This window comes from Fistularia commersonii, chromosome 8 (genome assembly GCF_037954325.1).
Source record: "Fistularia commersonii isolate RoL2024-O1a breed Wild chromosome 8, RoL_Fcom_v1.0, whole genome shotgun sequence".
Classification (NCBI taxonomy): Eukaryota; Metazoa; Chordata; class Actinopteri; order Syngnathiformes; family Fistulariidae; genus Fistularia; species Fistularia commersonii.
The window spans coordinates 10,937,774-10,958,230 of NC_141291.1; the positions used below are offsets into that span (position 1 = coordinate 10,937,774).

Here is a 20,457-nt window from a genome sequence, read left to right on the forward strand (position 1 = left end):
TGTATCCCGATGTTGCACAATACGGAGATTACCACATCTTCTGAGAGCTTACGAATTAAGGGGTGTCCTGAATATGAGCCCCTAGATTGGCCCCAATTAGCAGCTCCCCAACCTCAGATGTCCCAAAGCTGATTGCCAATGGACAGTTCTTGTCATGATTCTTTAGAACTGCTTTGATTGGTGGAATGGAAAAATGGATCCCCTGCTCACAGGGAAGAGGGTCAAACATTGCTTTCAATGCCGGTGGATCATCATATATGAGCTAAAATTCCCCATCTTCCACAGATTATGAAACACCTAAACGGTAGATCTGACCCTCCAATCATTAGTGGCAGTTACAAATAGGACAGACTTTACTTCTTTCATTGAAAAAGGTAAAACTTGGCACAGTGTGGATGCAAAGATATAAGAGCAGATTTGCTCTCATCTGTCATTTTAAATTTTGTGGGTTGAGGGCTCATCCTTTTTACAGGCCTGTATCTTTTGGTAGTGTTTTGTTTCCCCATGTTGGTGCATCCTGTATATTTAGTTTGGAGGGACTGAAAGCACAATAACTAACAGTCTCTAAAAAAACAAAGCAGTTGTCCATTGAACCAAACATTTCCGGTTAAATTCCCGGCTCCTCCTTGCCAGTCAAACTGCTGTTGAGCAAGACATTGAACCCTTGGTGCTGTTCCTTAGCTGCCTTCTGGTAATAGCTCATCCATGATGGGTCAAATGCAGTGATCAAATTGTGCAGTATGTATAACTGAATGCGACAATAAAAGTATTTTTGGTAGTGAACTGATTTGGGGAATCACTCAACAACAAAAGTAGGGCCGTGTTGTGAAGAAATGGCTTGATTGTTTAAAAAGTTGGATCTTGGCCTTCTATGAAATACTTGCTTCTTCTCCTTTCAGTTCTTCCCTTCAGGGGCCGCCACAGCAAATCAACCTTCTCCATCTAACCCTTTTCTCTGTATCCTCCGCTCTCACACCAACCACCTTCATATCCTCTCTCACTACGTTCATAAACCTTCTCCTTGGTCTTTCTCAAGACCTCCTGTCTGGCAGCTCCAACTCCAGCATCCGTCTAACAATATTTTCACTATCCCTCCTTTGTACATGACCAAACCATCTCAGTCTGGCTTCTCTGACCTTCTCTCCAAAACATCGAACATGTGCCGTCCCTCTGGTAGACTAATTCCTGATCCTATCCATCCTGGTCACTCCCAAAGAGAACCTTAGCATCTTCATCTCTGCAACCTCTAGCTCGGCCACCTGCCTTTTTGTCATTTGAACTGTTTCTAGGCCATACAGCATCACTGGTCTCACCACTGTCTTGTACACCTTTCCTTTCAATCTGGCTGATAGTCTTCTATTACATAATACCCCTGACACTTTTCTCCACCCATTCCAACCTGCTCAAACCAGTCTCTTCACCTCATTTCCACACTCTCCGTTGCTCTGGACTGTTGACCCAAAGTACCTGAAATCCTCCAAGTTCTTGATCTTCAATCCCTGTAGCCCCACCATTCCACCCGAGTTCCTCTCATTCACACACATTTAATCTGTCTTGAGAGTATATATGTGACCAACTTTCATTCCTCTCCTTTCCAGCGCATACCTCCACCTGTCTAGATTTTCCTCTACTTGTTCTCTGTTCTCACTACAGATCACAATGTCAACTGCAAACATCATGGTCCATAGAGATTCCTGTCTAACCTCATCTATCAACCTGTCCATCACCATTGCAAACAAGAAGGTGCTCAGAGCTGATCCCTGATGGAGTCCCGCCTCCACCTTGAACTTCTCTGTTACCCCTATAGCACACCACACCACTGTCTCACAGCTAGCATACATGTCCTGCACCAGTCTAACATACATCTCTGCCACTTCCGATTTCCTCATACAATACCACAGCTCCTCTCTTTGCACTCTGACGTATGCCTTTTTCTGGGTCTACAAAAACACAATGTAGCTCCCTCCCAAACACAATGTAGCTCCCTCCCAAACACAATACAGCTCCATCTCAAAGCAAATACTGCATCTGTAGTGCTCTTTCAAGGCATGAAGCCATACTACTGTTCACAAATGCTGACTTCTACTCTCAGTCTAGTTTCCCCTACTTCATTGTATGGCTAATCAACTTTATCCCTCTATAGATGCCGCACTGATCAGCTTCTTCACCCCAAGCGTGTGAAGAAGAGATTTCGCAGGTCCTTCCTGCCAGCTGCTGTTCGACAATTTAACGCTCAGCTCTGCTCTCAATAGACTTCTTTTTCATTCATTCATTCACTCTTTCATTTATCTATTAATGTGTCCATTCATTGACGCTCCCACACATCCCCTTAATCGGACACCTTAGAAGTTACTACTTCACCCGTATCACTGCCAGCATTACTGTTTTTTGCTGTTAATCGCCACTTTTACACATGTTTATGTATTGTCAACATGTTATCTTGGTGGAACTTGTTCAACAAGTCCTACCTGTTTATATTTATATTGTGAACATTGGTTATTATTTTTAGTCTTTTATTTTCGATAACTTTTCTTGCACGGTTCACTTTCTGCTGTGAGTGGTTGCAATATTCCCACTGTGGGATGAGTAAAGGAATATCAGATTGGTAATTGGTCATAAATCCAAATCATAAAAGTGACAATGATGTTTTTTACCAGTCAAATTGTGGTGATATACATCTAATTCCAATTCCTCACTCATCTCTCTTAATACTCTGCTCAACTTGAAAATACAATGTGTGATAAAGATATTCCATTTTAGCAGAGTTTCCAAAAACAAGCAGAAGAAATGTAAAACAAGTAAAAAAATGTCCAGAATGAGCTAATGCTGTCCCGAGGAAACATGTTTACAAAACCTAAATGTCATTCACTGACTGTACCTCTATTAAACCTTGGCCGAGACAGACTGTCAAAGCAAGGCAAGGCAACCTCAAATGCTTATTATTCCATCGGCATGGGAAAGCCATGTGGAATGTTCTAAAGAAAGTCCTTCCCAATCTTTCTTGCTGCATATGTCATACATCGTTGTAATCTTTTTGAAGGCACATGGACTTTCAGGAAATAGATACTGGCTGCTTTCAGCAAAATTCTGGCACAAAACAAGATCTCAGGAATTACCAGAGCCAGAGGACAGTTAGAGCTCAGTGGAACACAGTTCATAACCTTCTGAGTGGACAAGGTCAGGTAAACTCAATGTCCTGGAGTATGCAGGGACGAGATGATGATGAGTTTTTGATGTATATTTTGTTTGTTTATAACCCGTTTGTGAGAGCTGAAGCAATAATTTGGGATGCAGTAAAGTTTAAAATTCATGTTATCATCATACAGAAATGGATTTCTACAGCATTTATTAAGACGGATGTATTACCGGTAATACCCATTAGGGGAAACTCAAAATGTTCACAAGACTTAATATATATATATAAAAAAACAGTTCCGTAATACTAAAAAAACATCTTATACTCTGTGATGTTATTATGAGGTGAAAATCAAGTCTTCCTGCAAGCCATGTTGCATAACAAGGCCTCTCAAGAGAAGCCGTACAGCAGCTTGCAGGCTAATGTACAACAAAACAGTTTGGCATACAACAAGCTCAAGTTCAGGTGAAAAATTAAGACCTTTAAGTTCACACTTTAAAAGGTATTAAAAGGGGCCTGAGTTAAAAAATTAAGTCCTATCAAAGTTTGACCTGTCAAGAACCTATACTCTTTAAACAGTGAGGCAATGTCAGTAACTGTTTTAGTACAGTGTGTAATTTGTTCATTAAAATTGGTCTGGGTTGATAAAAGCAGTTCAGTACCTATTTTCTTTTGAATTCTCAGACCTATACCTGTCTGTTTGAAGCATCTGGAAGTTTCCTATGATTACATTACTCAAAACACGTAGCTCTGATTCACAGGTTCATTCATCGCTAAGTAATCTTCCATTTCTCAGAACAGATGAGAGATTCAGTTAAAAGCTCCTCTCCATATTTAGAGACGGTTCTTTTCCTTGGCTGTTTTTTTTTTTAATTTTCTTAGTTCAAATAAAAATTCTTGGGCAAAAGTAACCCAAATCACCTGTCACTTAGATTTCTTTTGGCCCATACTTGATGTTGATATTAACTAAGGGTCAGGACTGTGTCCCTACCTGAGGCTATGGAAGAGTTTCCCTGAGTCAAGGTCAGCTTTACGCTCAGGTCACAGTGCATTTAAAAAAAAAACAAAAGTGATGTTACTAATGTGAGTAGAACTAAGGACATGGTCATCGTGTTCTCCAGCAGGCAGAAGCAACTGGTGGACGCAATCACCACCACCATATAGGGGGACCCAGTACGGTAAAAGAGTACAGTTACCAGGGCACGGTCCTGAACAACCTCCTGAAGTTCTCCTCTAACACTGAAGAGATCATCAAGAAATGACACCAGCGGCAGTACCTGCTCAGAAGGTTGAGGTCATTTGATTTTAGCAACACAATCCTAACCACATTCCATTACACCTTCATTGAGAACATAATGACCTTCTCCTTCCCTGCTGGTTCCATTCCATCACCCAACACGACAGGTATTGCCTGGAGCGCACCATGCTCCAAAATAATTGGCCAACCACTCAGACCTCTCGCCAGCCCAAAAGATTCTCAAAAATCAGTTCCACATCTTACACACCGCCTTCAAGTCGCTTCCTTCAGATCGCAGATCCCGTTGCCCTGCCGGCAAAACCCAGAGGAGAAGGGCAACCTTTGTCCCCCGAGCTGTCCAACCCCTAAATTCCCAGCAACCCTGCAAACCCCTCATCGCCATACCAGCCCCCCCACCATGATTAATGCCGCTCATTATATATTTATTATGGTAATGCAGAGTGCAGCTTACCTCACAGTCTCTTGCCAATGGTACAATTAGCACAATTCTGTATTTTATTATACCTTTATTACAGTGATGGGCCCTGCATTTCACACCTAGTCCTTCAGTAGTGCTCCATTTATCAATCCACTTCCTCAATAATGTTATATGGCTATAAAAACCATCTTATTATGCATAAATGCAGAATAAAGAGCTGTTAAATTGCAAAGATAACTTGTCAGACAGCACCATTGCTTTTAAGTGTCTGGCAGTGCTCTCGTGTCTTTTTGCTGCCATGGTTAGGCAAATCAAATGTACAAACCCCATGTGGCTCCAAAGACCATGTCAATCAATTGCAAATAACAAGCACTCCCAGCAAAACAATTTGCAGTGTTTCACGGAGCCTATGAATCTGGGGCAAACTTCCAGGAGTTGGATTTCAAGGGAATTCCGCAAGAAGAGAGACAGACTCTTTGCCCTGGTGAATAGATGGGAGTAGGAATCCACTGGTCAGCAAAGCGGCACTTTTGCTCAGGGATGCATTACAGCGCGGCCAGCACAGCAGACCAGATGAGCCTGCAGCAATGGATGTGGTGTTGGACCGAAGTGGCAGCGATCTCTCTCTCATCTCCGGGGAAGAGTGGTGGTTGGTAACCCAGGGAGGCCTTGAAAGAGATCAGACCAGTGGAAGTGGAGATGTGCGAATTGTGGGCATTTTCAACCCAGGGGAGAAACTGGCTCCATTCCATCTGTTTATTACTGCTGTGAGGAGAACACGACAAAACAATGCCCACATGGCGCGAGTCATCCTCTTCCTGGAAAACGGGGCCCCAAAGCTATTGACTCAGCTGTGGTAAATCTCCCAGTAGAACCAAGGAGGAAAAGTTGGGCCTTAGGGAAATTAAGAGAACGTGGGTGTGAGAAACTAAAATTCTCTCCAGTATAGAGTGAAAATTTTTTTGAATGAGCAGTTTATTGGCAATGAATAAAAACCTTTAAAATAAAATGTGTATTATTACTGTTATTATTATTATTGTGGCTCCTAAGTAAAACCATTGTAATGTTTCCTGGCTCTTTCATACAGAGAGGGTCAAGGGTGAGAAAGAAAGCGCAGTGCTGTTCACATGCTGTTTACATAAGGAAACAGGCAGGGAATAGGAACAGGTTCCAGACTCCTCGCTGGAATGTGCCCCTCTGTCTTAGACATTCACCCAAATTTAAATGATGACATCTATGCAAAACTTCATGCCCTATAAGAGTGTACCACACAAACAGATTTTTTCACCCATTACTGGAAAGTTAAAGTATTAGAAAGCAACACAGACACATTTATTTGTTTTTGCTCTTAAAATTCCTCAATGTCTGTCTGCTGACATATCTTTTTCATAAAGAGAATCTAAACTGCAACTCACATCCCTGTTTAGGGGAAACATTACCTCTTCCTCCATTAGTCTGCGGCTTCAGAGAGCACCTTGCAGAAGCTGACAGAATTTGTTACGACAGTTCGCAACTTTATTAAATTCAACTGTCACCCTGATAAACCTCAAAGGGGTGGAGGGAAGTACAAGAGCAAAAGGAAATAGGCACAAGAGACTATAGGAGAGCCTCTAGTGAGCCTCCATCAGTATCCTCCTCAGTATTTTCCCATCCCTCCCAGTCTGAAAAATCTAAAAGGCAACCTTGGGGAGTCCAGACTTAAACAATGTGACAGTATGTGGCCCATAGCAGGCCTTCCCACCATTTTCCCCCAATCTCTGAGGGCACTTCCTGTTTGTGTAAAAGATTTGTTGTCTTTGACATATCTCTTCTTCTGCTCCAATCAAGAGGAGTGTGGAGGCTACATAATTTTACATCCCTGGGTTCACCCTTTGGGTCACTGATTTCCAAGATGGTAAAATTCAATGGAAAAGGTCAGAACAAAACTGCTTTGCAAACAGGTTATGCATGCTGACGGCAACAAAAAGAAAAAGAAAAAGAAAATTGAAAAGAAGAAAAAAGGAGTTGACTGAGCAATTTAGTTAAGGTATTCTATAAAGTCTAAAGGTACATTTGTATCTGACTTATGACATACAGTGGGTACTTTTTAAATTAATTAGGATAATTTTCTCCATGTAGTGTTTGTAATTGTTAAATAAATAGAGAAAAGAAAACAAAGGGATACATTAACAGGTATAACCATGTGGGAAGGCCTCCCTTGTTTCAAAAGCAAATAAGCACTTCTTATGTATAAAAGCAATTTTAATTCAATTTTAAGATTTTAAAAGATTAGACTATTATTCCGACAGCCTTTCTTGAAAGCTAAATTCTATGAGCATTTCAATATTAAAAGCATTTTATTCATAAAAGAGTGGGGCTACTTGATTAACAAAAAAAACAAAAAAACAAAACAAAACAAAACAAAACAAGGTCAGCAGTGTTATTGGCTTGCCAAAGCACTTCAGTGGCTTCTGGTCGACAAAAGCCGTCACTGCTGAGAATGTGGCTTGGTACAGATATGCCTAGTGAGCATAACAGATATGCCATTAATGAAGGATGTTACAGTGGGCTGTGCAAGGTGAACCCTGGCAAGGCGATGCCACAGATCTAGGGAAAAACTGTTATGTAAAGAACACCATTAAAACACATTACACATTGTAACATGATCCATACTTTTGCTGCAATGGTGCCTTCATTCACCCAGCCAAAGAACCCCAGCCAACAGCTGTAGTACCTCACTTCAGTTATGTTAGATTCCTCTTCATCATTTCTTGTTACGAATTATCTCACCACTCCTTACATGGAGAATGACACCACAGGTTACAAGAAATCCTCATTGCATGTAACTAAACCCTTTTGCTCAGTTTCCTTTTAGTTTTTTTAAAGCCACGTGCCTGTCATACTCCAACACAAGCAGACTTTCTGACTCAGCCTCATGCAGGCAGCAAGGCCAAGTCACATTCAGTCACTGTGAGAAACATGGTTCATGTTGTCTAAACCTTGGCTGTACAACTGGAATGGTGTCAAGCTGACCTTCAGACATCAGTAAATTGACAAAAATATTTTTTTATATTCACATTAGAAATAGAATTCAAAGACTTTCCTCATATTTGGTGTTTGGGACAGGCAGTGCCCCAGGGACCCATTTTGCACCATTAGATATTTGCATTACTGAATTAATTTGACAAAAGGCATGTTTCAAGGTGACTTTTTATCCTTAAAATGAATCCAGAGATCTAAAATTAAATTACAAGAAATATGAACTGAAAGGCAGGAATAAGAGGAAAAACAGACAGGAAGAGAGGAATTAACAATGACACTCATCTGAGGGCTGACAAGACAATAAATACCATGCAGGCATGATGTGTGTATACATATATATACACATACATACACACACACACACACACACATATATATATATATATATACATATATATATTTTTTTTTAAATTTAATCATATTCTTCTCCTTTTGGCTTTTTCCTTCAGCGAATCAACTTTCTCCATCTGACCCTCTCTGTATCCTCCTCTCTCACACCAACCACCTTCATATCTTCTCTCACTTCGTAAATAAATCGTCTTTTTGGTCTTCCGCGATCTTTCGTGGTCTTTTGGTCATTGTAACTGTTTCTAGTCCATACAGCATCACTGGATCACCACTGTCTTATACACCTTTCCTTTCATTCTGGCCGATCGTCTTCGTTCACATAGTACCCCTGATATTTTCTCAACCCATTCCATACCTGCTTGAACCTGTCTCTTCAACTCTTTTCCACACTCTCCGATGCCCTGGACTGTTGGTCCCTAGTGCCTGAAATCCTCCAACTTTCCGATCTCCACTCCCTGGAACCTCACCGTTCCACCTGAATCCTTCTCATTCACACACATATACTCTGTCATGCTGTGACTAACTTTCATTCCTCTCCTTTCCTCTCCTTTTTTTTTGGGGGGGGGGGTGTTTAAGTGCAATTGGTGGGGTAGTGCTTGGTGAAGAGGTAAGAAGAAGTACATGTATAGCTTGCCACCTGTTGTTGTCCTGTCAGTCCCTGCTCTGCCTCCCATTCAAATTATCTATACAGTATCAAAGGTCTAGCAGGAAAGTCAAATTTAGAGCAGGTTAGATTCAATAGTTATACATACATTACTGTTTACTTTGAATAACTAAAACATTATGGGACAAAATAATTCAATTCAACATACACATTTGTAACTATCATCAATGTACAATTCCTAAATCTTACTACTCAGTGACATACTGGTAAGTGACAGTCTGTGAATCGTACCGTTAGAATGTGAACCCAGGATATACCTGAAGAAACTGTGCGACAGAGAGAAGCTGCAAGCCACTTTTTGGAAGTTCTCTTTCATTTTTATTCTTATTTATTTATTTTTCAATGTCCTACATGGAGAACAAAACATTTCAAGCACTGGTTCCTGGCAGGGGAAACCTTATCAGTTTCCGGGATCACAACAGTGGAGAACTTGTTTGTGATTCTAGATGTCAGATTCAAGGCTGTAAACCAGCAGTGTCAATAAAACTGTGTAGCTGTGTTTACAGGAAAAGCAAATGATGGAACAACGTGGCTTTAAAAATTAGCAAAAAAAACCTCACCTACGAAAGGTGGGGTCCAATTACAGACATAAAGTGAAGATATCTTAGGTATAAATTACAATGTCAAACACGACTAACTGCTACCATAATTTTTAGTATAAGCTATGTTTGGGTCAGCTTTAAACCCAATAAAACCTCTAGAAAATATACACACATCTTTTCCTTTCGGTTGCTCCCTTCAGGGGACTGACTTCATGTCACTGCATCCATTAATCCTCTTCGCTATATATATTTCTCCCCTTCATACATACATACATACATACATACATACATACATACATACATACATACATACATACATATATATATATATATATATATATATATATATATATATATATATATATATATACACACACATATACACACACACACATATATATATACTAACACATATAGATATGTATATATATATATATATTTCTCCCCTTCATATATATATATATATATATATATATATATACACACACACACACACATACACACATACTCACACATATATAGAGAGAGATGTATATATAGAAAGATATATATATATATATATATATATATATATATATATATAGTATACGTAAGTATGTATCTGTCTTAAAATGTGAGAGGGCATCAGCAAAGAGAACTGCCAAAAGTAAACCACACCTGTTCAGTAGAAAACAAAATTTTATGAAATATATATAAAATATAAAATACCAAGTACTGGGATGGTAGCGTTGGTTTAAATTTAATAATCTGATAGGTCAGAACTTTGTAGTGGGGTTAATGCACAAAATCAGAGGTGCTAAACACTAACACTGAATATCAGACAGTGATGGATAGTTTTGACATTGCACCAGCTGAGTGGTGAGGCGTTTGGAAAATCTATTTAACATTTCCTGTAAGGCAAATAAGACACTCTAATGGACTTCTTTGAATGAAGTAACCCTTATATTGTGCACACAGAAGAGTGTCTGTCCCAAAAGATGGCAATATACTAGTGACAAATTTGCAAAAGTCAAAGGAAAAATGCAGAAAAAGGCAAGTGGCGGGAGGAAATCGATCCCAGTACTGTACACCTCCTTGCAGCGTCTCGATCCTTACATGAATCACTGTGAAACAACCACCAACAGCATTTTTTTCTGAACGTTTTTAAAATCGTAGCAATACCTTAATATACACAAGAAGTTGTTCAATGCATTTTTCGAGACTTGCTAAACGTGTGTTTGAAAACAGTGTCATCAATCCCGGAATTCCACTGCAATGATCACTGGAAAAGAGCCATCATTAATATTTTTGGTTCAACCTGTGTCTAAGAAAACCCGCTGTGAGAGAAGTCTGAATACATTTTGGGAATGATGAAAGAACACATAACAAAGTATGATATATTAATTGGATGTGAATTGTCGAACTATTGAAAAAAAAAATTAGTCTACTAAAAAAGGTGATGTTAGCAAGCACGTCTGTGGAGTCCAAAACATGACATTCATCTTGCTTTCCAGTTCTCTTTTCACTGTCATGGGAATATTGTGTTTCAAATTTTACATAACAGAAAGTAATGGTAATATTTCTGGTAGAAATCCCATTAAATTGATTATTTTTCATTTTTGTGGCATGAATAGCAACATGAAAATAACAAAGAACACTGTGTATGGCCAATAATCATATCAAATACAGCATTGAGGCCCATGAAACCACAAGTCGCTCAAAACAAAGTCAGAAAAATCATAAAGTTGTGAATAATATCCTTTTATTTTACCAAAATTAAAATGTATTCCCGCCTTAAATGTTATTGAAAGTGTGAACAATGGTTTAGACACTGAAACAATGCAAGTGGAGATACTGATTAGGACAAATACAACTACTGTGTCACAGTTTTGCAACAATTACTTTCAAGGGAAAAATTTGTGACTATTTGTCTTGGAAGATAGTTACCCTACTCCCTGATTTTGTGTTGATGAAATTACACACTTTCCTGCAGCAGTTAAACATCTTAATGAAAACATCTAACGCAATATTTTTAGAAAGGCATAATGGGAGATGAGCCTCGCTCGTACTCAATATCGGTTTACGGTAAGAGCTTGGTCGTCAGAGCTCACAGGGTATTGTCTTTCTTCACCAGGTGGCTGTGTGATAGGCTGGCATTTCAGTGCTTCTGTTGTTCTGGTCTAAAGGGTCCGTCCCTTTGCAGCGCTCTGCTACCAGTAATCACCTCAGTCATCAATTCATTCTACTACAGCTTAAGTGCAAACCCAGCTAATCTTGTTAAAGGAATTTGATTAGTAAGAAAATCACGCACGATCAAGCCTCAGGGGTATGAAGACTTTAGATTAAGCTTTGTCCTCTCTCTGGCTGTCACCCAGAAATGATACACGACACTAATACATGATAACTAACTGTATTCCCTCAGTTGCGTCAGATTCCCGAGAATTGCACAACATTCAATTTTAGATCAACTTTGGATGGACGGCGTGTTATTTCATGTGAATTATGGATTTAATTTCAGATCACAAGGTTTATTTAGTGAGTCACACAGACTGAAATGAACACCAGCCATTAATTCTAAAAAGATATACCTGTTTTTGAAATGTGTGAAGTATGCACCAAAACATCTCTCCCCTGATCCAACTTTTGAAACCATCAACATCTGTTTCTGCTTGTGCTCAAAGAGTGTAAATCAATGTTGATGTGTGTGGTGTTACAACAACATCCTGTCTCCAGTGAGAATTATTTGTTTTGTTGAAACTAATGTTGGAGATTCGGTGCTTGATACATAACTCTCTCCTCTCTTCCTGAGAGTTCCCACGGGTCAGATATAGGTTGTTGATATTTCTTGTAGCAGCAAGACCAAGAACTTGCAGACAATTTGATACCACACAGATTCTCATCACAGTGACAGGATACACATTAAGATAACATTCACCTAATTGAGGATCCTTATCATTCACAGTAATTGAAGACAAATGGGTCCTAATCAGGATAACCTAGAAGTAAATGGATCTGTTGCTGTCCTTCAGGCTTGCCACCACTTTTCAATCTGCCCTTCCTGAAAATGACAGGTATAAAGACTGGAGCGGTCTCTGGTACATGTATTATAGCATACTTTGTACTTTTTGCCTTTTGACCCAGTGTGACCTCTCGCAGTCTGTCAGCCTCAAACAGCTTGGTGAATGTGATCATCCTCTAATGACCAGGTCACACCTGAGTGCCCAAAAGCTACCCAACAGGACCTCCACTTAGTCCACAGTGTTTGTTTTTCCTTTCTGTCCCGTTTGTCTTGAACCCAGGGGATGTCTTTCTTCACCACCAACACCGCAGACACTGAAACTGAGGGGATTTAAGGGGTGACAGTCATGCTGTCTCATCTATCACTATCCATCTGAAGGACAATTGCGTAAGCAGCTTTGGACTGCAGTGAAAAGGTGAGGATGTGAGCCTCACCTCACCACCTGTCAAGACTTTGAAAAAGACAAGAGTAATGAGGACCAAATATCTTTTTGCACCAAACCCGTGAAGGTCTGCCACTGCCAAAAATAACAGCTGGATTACAAAATGTGATGGATATTCAACATACAGTTAAACGGTCTATCTCAAGAGCAAATGATGTGGTGCTTTTTGGCCAATACAGTCTTTGCAATTTATCTTTCTCTTTTTCTTTCCGTTAATCTAGGCTTCAAACTTCCTGGATAATAGGGATGTAAAACCATTTTTGTAAAAGATTTCTACTCTCATAGTTTGTTGTCTTCAAAGTTCCTCATGAAATTAACCTTTCCCATACAGTTTTCATATGTGACATTGACCAGCAAGTTTACCAGTCACATTGAAATATCTGATGCTCAGCCAGCTGGACCACAGGCAGGCATCAATTCTGTAACCCTGACATACTTTCACATGGAGCAACAGATGAGACACATGACTGACAACTGACTGTCGTGTGAGGACAGAAACGTGTTCTTTAAGAGAGCAGAAAAGGAGTGAAAGACAAGCAGTAACCCAACTCTCTGGCTCCACCCCATCCTTTACTCCCCTCTTCTAGGCCTTGATGCACCCGGATGAAAGCCAAGGGCGAGCTTGTGTCAACTATTAATACAGTGTGTTGACAAGTCTAATCAAAATCAGACTCTGGTCATTCTTTTCATGCTCAGAAGACATGGATGGTTTTGTCATGGGATGAGAGATGGTATTAAAGACAAGACATTAAAGTTAGCTTTACCGGATTGTGTCCATGCATGAGCGTCTGCATTATTAAAATGACATACAGAATTGAAGAGCCTCAAAAGTTCTGCATAACTGGTTTCCACCAGGGACTGTAATCAACATTTCACATGACAGAGAAAGTGTGATTTAAAGCAGACTTTGCAGAGAGGATTCTTTGGGAAAAGGCACTTTTGTGTAGGACTGTGAATGATTGTTTGTGTGTCAGTTGGACTGAAAGAGACAGGCTTGGACAATACATAACTGGCTCCAGCTGCATCTTTGCATTGTGTATGTGCATTTCTGTGTGTGTGTGTGTGTGTGTGTGTGTGTGTGTAAGGGAGAGAGAGAGAGAGTAGCGGTAGTAAGTGTGTGTGTGTGTGTGTGTGTGTGTGTGTGTGTGTTTGTGTGTCAGACAGTATTCCTGCTTGTCTCGCTCCACCAGTTAAGTTAAATCACAGGCAGTCAGTGGCACACTGCGGTGGTCTCAATATCTCTGTTTGTCGTTCTCCGGAAGCATCAACAGCCTCCTGATTCTGGATCACAGGTAAGAGATCGTGTTACAGATTTCATTCAGTGTCTTTTTGGGGAGAGAGGTTGTTTTTAGTTTTGTAGAACTGTTGTTGCTGAACTTTAACTACATTTATCATCCTCTTTTATTCAAATGACTTACATCTGTTGTCAGATGGTCCAAATGTTCCCATCAAAAAAAGTTCTCTGTCTGTCAGTATTTATCTTTTAATCCCTTTGTTTGGAATGTGTTAGAATAATTCAGGGGCCATGCACATGTTACGAATGGGAGGAAAGAACAAAATGACATGTTAAATATCACTGAGTTAATCTGTGCCACCTGTTGTTGCTGTTCAACTAAGCTGTCGAAGGGAAAGTCCTCTGCCAGTGGAACCAATTCAAAAACTGTAGTTACTCTATCTTACCGTGAGAGCAGGAATGGGGGTAAAAGGATGTACCACACTGTACAGAGGATTGACATAATCACAAAAGTTCACATAAATATCCATAATTTAAAAAAAAAAAATAGCTGCTGAAAATCCTCTTATGATGATTTAACATTTAGAGAAAACAGTGTACACAGGAAAAAAAATCTTGAAAAATATGACAGAAATTTCAATTTACAGCAGTGTTAGTTCAATAAATTGATTTTTTTTCTTTTAATTCTGCCGTGATGTATGTGCATTAAAAGACTGAGGAAGTGAACACTATGTCCTTGCAAGTAAAAGTTTTTAAACGCTTATATTGATTCATCTCACTCACTTAACGTCACTTCTAAAGTGTTTCAGAGACAGATGCTGCTCTTAAGGCAATTAAAAGAATTTTGATAGAATCTCAGGTTCTAGAGTGAATAATTAGTTTGGGAGAGTATTTATAGTTTGTTCTGTTTGTGTTGCTATGAACACAGCAGAGACAAGAACAGAAGCTTCACAGACTCAGCGTTGTAAGACGTATACTTGTGCAAGTCAGACATGCTATTGCTTTCTGAAGCCAATATTTCCATTAGAGGCCCACTGCAACCACAAGTCAAGTCAGTGAATTTAGTTCATGGACAATGTCACTATCTAACATACTCGTAATGTATTGCTTTCTCTTTCTAATCATAAATGTATGAAATGCATGCATTCTGTGCAGAGAGGATACATTTAAAAACAATGAAATACCTCATTGCATCCAGGTGCTATATTCAGTTTAGCACTAATATGTATTCGTTGGTCAATGGTTTGAGAAGTACTTTTCAGCGAAGGTGAAACTCTGTACACTGAGCCAAATGAGTTTCAGGATTAAGCTACCATATGGTCAAGGGCAGTGCACATTATCACCACAAAGAGAAAAAATGAGAAAAAAAAAATCAGTGGTTGATAGAGGTCAGAGATAGCCTTATGCTGTATGTGGTGGGCAGGTGAGTAAAACCATTCCTGAGACAACATACTTTTTGTTTGTTTAATAAAAAGTCCTCAACAAATAAAACCCCAGCCTCTCACCTCATGGTCATCTGTGTTCCAAGTAAGAGGAAGCCGACTTCATGATGGGCTGGTATAAATGATTAACTCCATCAAGCAGACATTATAGTGGCTCTCTATGGGCAGCTACATGGTGCTGCTGGTGTCAGAGCAGCCAAGTGCTCAGGCTGAGGGCAGTCTCACATATCTTTGTTGATGGGAACCATGTTTTGTTTTTGTTTTTTTAGTCTGAAGTCGGCACATTGAAGTTCATTTGGGCTCCAAATATGTTTTGGTCTGTTTTTCTTTCTTCCTTTTTTTTTTCGGCCTTGAGAAACCGGCTACTTTTATAGGTTTCAGAGTTGGACTATTAGTGAAATTTTGCTCACTGACATCTATCTCATTGGGGAGTCAGCCATTGAACTGGCAAAAATACCCCAAACTTCCTCCTATTCCTGATTTTATCAGATTAACTGTAAACTGGAGTTTGTTTCCAAACAATATGAGCCCATGCAGCTCATTGTCTGGTCCATGAGGATGTAGCTTGCTCTCGGCCTTGTGTAGTAACTGTTTACCTTCCTGTCTTTGGTCACCCAGGGTTTATTGATGTCATTCAGTAATGTACCATCTTACTCCTACCTTGCTCACTGGACATAGCAACTCTAAATCACCTGCTTTAGAGTCCGTCTGTTTCACCTAACCTTTATTATAGGGCTCACTTACATATGTCGGCAGCAATAACTTTCAGCCTTGTTTATATTACCTCTTCACACATGTCCTCGCCTTGTGCATTTCCCTCATGGAAAACTACTGGCAGTAAAAACTCTTGCCAGTGTTGGTGAGAGACACATGGTGTCAAAATCACTTCCATATTTCAAGTTATGATCATCATGAACTCTCCTCAGCATCCAGTGATTTTCTTTAATTCGAACTATGAAACTCTTTTCGGCACATTAAAACCCCTGAATGCAATTATCTTGAAGAAAGGAACAAAAATACAGCAAATCTGAAACAATATTGTTTGTGTGGACACATTGTGGTACCTACTACCCTGGGTCTATGCAGGAAACCCTCCGAGATATTTCAATATCCTGTTACCCTTGGAAGCCTCACATATTCTACAGTCAAAAATCCTGCATCTGAAACTGATACTGTTATTGCCCTCAGACTATTCATCAACTAAAACCTGGTGGGAAAATGAGGAGATCCTTCTACTTGCAGAGTTTACACAGTCTTACTGCCATCCAGAGGGCAGTACGCATGCAGTGTAGTTTTTGTCCATTCATTAGCATGCCGCAGGAACTCTCACAACAGGTTTTCTGCTGTGACATAAAGCAATAGTTTGCTTGTTTCTTTGTTTTTCACAATGAAAATGTGTTGATGTTTAGGTACAACTGTTCTGTGTTCTGTAGATGTTTAGGTTTAGGTTATGTGTTTACATAAGAAAACAATATTGTCTCAGCTCTAAAACAAACAAACAAGAAAAACACAAGAATTATATGTCATAGTAAGGATGCCCTCTTGTGGCAGGACACAAGATTTTGGTTTTGTTAAGCTGATCATAGGAAAATAATGTGGATTTAAAGCGGCTGTGGTCCATATGCCACTAGTTTGTATTTTGTTATTTTATATGTATATATATATATATATATGTATATATATATACATATATATATACACACACACACACATACATGTATAAAATAATTTTTAGTACTAGAATGGTTCATACGTGTCAAGATCATTACCCAATCCATCAGTCAAAATTCAGCTTAAATATCTTTTATCTCTTCTTGATATTATCATCGATTAAAATCCTCTTCCAGTTCCATTTCCATCTACTAAGTGGCAAATACTATCACTGAAGCTTTATTTCAACTTTATACTGTGTAATAATAACAGTACTTTGATTCTATAATTGTTCCAGGCTCACTAATGATGCTGATAAAGCTATTAAACAAAGAGTCTCATTTAAAAGGGAGATTTAAAAAAAAAAGAATTTTAACTCCCATCTCACATTCTGTGGAGATAAATGAAGCAAAAACTAGCCGGAGGCAAATTTTCCGCAGCACGCAGGTTTGATTTTCTCACAGAGTAAAGTTGCCAGAGAGCTGCATCCCCGCTGTCCTGTTTATTTAGGTGTGTGCTGATTAGAAGTTCTCATGCTGGGTACAATGTATCCATGCACACCGAGGGTTTGAAACGTGACATGTCTTTTACAGCGCGTGGAGTCTCAACTCTCCCTCACTCTCTCTTCCTCTCTACCGCTATGTTAAATTGTGTTACCCAAGCTTGCACCTTGCCATCTTTGTTTATACAGGTCATAATACACATATCTTTGTTCTTCAATAGACGGCAGATATTATTAACGCACTGCAGTTTTAAAGTCGCCATTTATTGGCCTGGAGATGATTAAAAGAGAAGATAGGGAAGCACATTTGAATAATGACATTGGAAGAGCATTTTTTGAATATTGAATAACGTACAGCATCTGTTTTTCATGGCATCTTATTTTACAGAAATAACATAAAGCATTAGGATCGCTTTAATGTGCAGGTCCTTAATGAGCTGATGTAGGGTATGTACTTTCATGGGTGCTCGTGTGGATTAGCGTTTATGGGCCATGCCAGTGGTAATGATGCCTCCTCGCCTAGACTGCCTATGACATTTTTGTTGTGTTTCCTTTATAGGACTTGCTGAGGCCCTCGCCCAAGGCCTGTATTAGTCACCACAGACGCACCCTGCCGTCAGGGCCTGCAGATTAAAAGTTCCAGGATCTGTCACTAAAAAGGGAAAATGAAAAATATAACTGCAGGAGCTGCAGACGGCATAGATCTGGCGTGCGGCATGTCTGGAAACCATGAATTCATCTTCACCATGGTGCCCATCGTCTACGGATGTAATTTCGTCATTGGCATTGTTGGAAACAGTATGGTAGTCGCTGTCATCTACTGCTACATGAAGCTGAAAACTGTGGCAAACATTTTTGTGCTCAATCTCGCTGTTTCTGATCTCACTTTTCTCATCACACTTCCCATGTGGGCCACTTTCACCGCCACAGGCTACCATTGGCCCTTTGGAGGATTCCTGTGCAAGGCCAGCGCGGGGCTGGTCATTTTTAACCTCTACACCAGCATCTTTTTCCTCACTGCGCTCAGTATTGACCGTTACTTGGCTATCGTCCACCCAGTGCAATCGCGTCGTTTCCGCACTGTCGTTTATGCACACATCACCTGTGTATTGATCTGGCTTTTTGCTTTTGTGCTCAGCATCCCAACGGCACTGACCAGAGATGTCCACAACATCACAAACTTGAACACCACAGTGTGTGGCATTCTGCATGCAAAAATTGAAAAAAGCATCAGGCTAAAAGAGCTCCTGCTAGCTAACAGCCTGATGAAAAGCCTGCTCGGCTTCCTCATACCCTTCATCATCATTATCACCTGTTACTGCCTCATCGGACGGGCTCTGCTTGGGGCCAGACGCATTCAAAAGAGCTGCCGTTCACGGGATGACGAGGTGCTGCGCATGCTTGCTGCAGCTGTCCTTGCTTTCTTCTTGTGCTGGGTGCCACATCAGGTGTTCCATTTTATACAGTTGCTCTCCCAGTTGATACTGGCGGACAACTGTGCTATCCTGGAAATCATTGACACCGCTATGCCCTTCACCATCTGCATTGCCTATTTCAACAGTTGCGTAAACCCTATCGTGTACAGCTTTGTGGGGCGCAACTTTCGCAAAAATGTGCTACGTTTGTTGCGTTGCACTCCAAGTAGAGCCACAGGGCCTCACCCAAGCATCAACTCCAAAATGAGCTCCCTCTCCTTCCATGCCTCTGAGGCTCTAAGCCTTAAAAGTAAGAATAAGGCCTCCTCTGAATTCAAGTGAAATGACAGAACATTCCTTGGGTTTTCAGTTTGAGGTTATGTGACCAAGGAAGGACATTCCATGTTTTTGACACCCCAACTGTATTAACAAGCACTGAACAGTGAAGATTGGCTATAATTCAGTATGAATTATACTAGAAAAGTCCAGGACACAATTGTGTACAATGTATATTTGTAGAATAATCTGTCATATGTCATTGTCTACCATATAAAACCTGTCTCATCCATACTGGCAAATGTTATATCTGGAAGTATGTGAATGTTATTGTCACTTACGATAAGTAATTTAAAATGTTAACCTCATAAAAGAGGTGATTCCTAATGACATGCTATTTGTCTCATTATTTATAAATATGATATATGTGCACTGCAGAATTTTGTTGCCACTCCGCTACAAAGACACACTGTGGTAATATATTGTCCAATAATGAGGATTTTGTACATTCAGTAGGTCTATCACCAGTCAAAAGAGCGATTATCTGCATAGCCAAGTTAGCACATGTGAAGAATAGAAATCATTTGTGTTCCAAAAGTTGCATATAATGATAATTCGATGTGTTGTTAAATATGGTTCAAATTCAGATAAGCTATTGATATAACTTGCTATTGTATCACTAGTGCCGGTATGCCATGTATGGTATTGTGAAATGATGTTCTTGTGAAAATGTAAATATGCGTTTGAGTGATATGATTGTAATGTTGAGATGTTTCAAGATAAGAGAAGAACATAATGTGAGTGCAACACGAAAACACTCCAGGTGGGGCGGTTACTGTTAATACTTTTGGTGGTTGTATATGTCTATTTAAAAATGTTGATATTTTTTTTTTATTTTATTTTTTTTACTTTTGAAATGTACAGTTAGTGTGTATATGAGAATATTAAAGATCTAAAGAAAAGTACACTCCTAAGTGATGTTATGCCTCATTATTTTGATTAGCACCTTTATTTTAAAATCATCATGATTTTTCAATTTGAGGTGTTGGAAGTAATGTAATGTAAATGTAATAAGAAATGAGAGTACCTACTCTGACTATTAAAATCACCA

The 20,457-nt window shown here is 39.6% G+C and overlaps 1 protein-coding gene and 1 long non-coding RNA gene across 3 annotated transcripts in view; one reads left to right on the top strand and one right to left on the bottom strand.

Moving 5' to 3' along the window:
- LOC147231905 (uncharacterized) overlaps positions 1-20,457 on the bottom strand; it is a 77,218-nt gene that overhangs the window by 41,647 nt on the left and 15,114 nt on the right. The gene's annotated exons all lie outside the window — the stretch shown is intronic.
- On the top strand, positions 13,823-20,308 carry agtr1b (angiotensin II receptor, type 1b). Of its 2 annotated transcripts, XM_086151119.1 has the most exons (3): positions 13,823-14,119; positions 18,215-18,423; positions 18,586-20,308. In XM_086151119.1, the coding sequence occupies exons 2-3, from the start codon at positions 18,321-18,323 to the stop codon at positions 19,410-19,412; spliced, it is 930 nt and encodes a 309-aa protein (XP_086007245.1). In that variant the 5' UTR covers positions 13,823-14,119; positions 18,215-18,320; the 3' UTR covers positions 19,413-20,308. The 2 variants fall into 2 exon arrangements, with proteins under 2 accessions (XP_086007245.1, XP_086007243.1); XM_086151117.1 differs by having other exon boundaries at positions 18,215-20,308.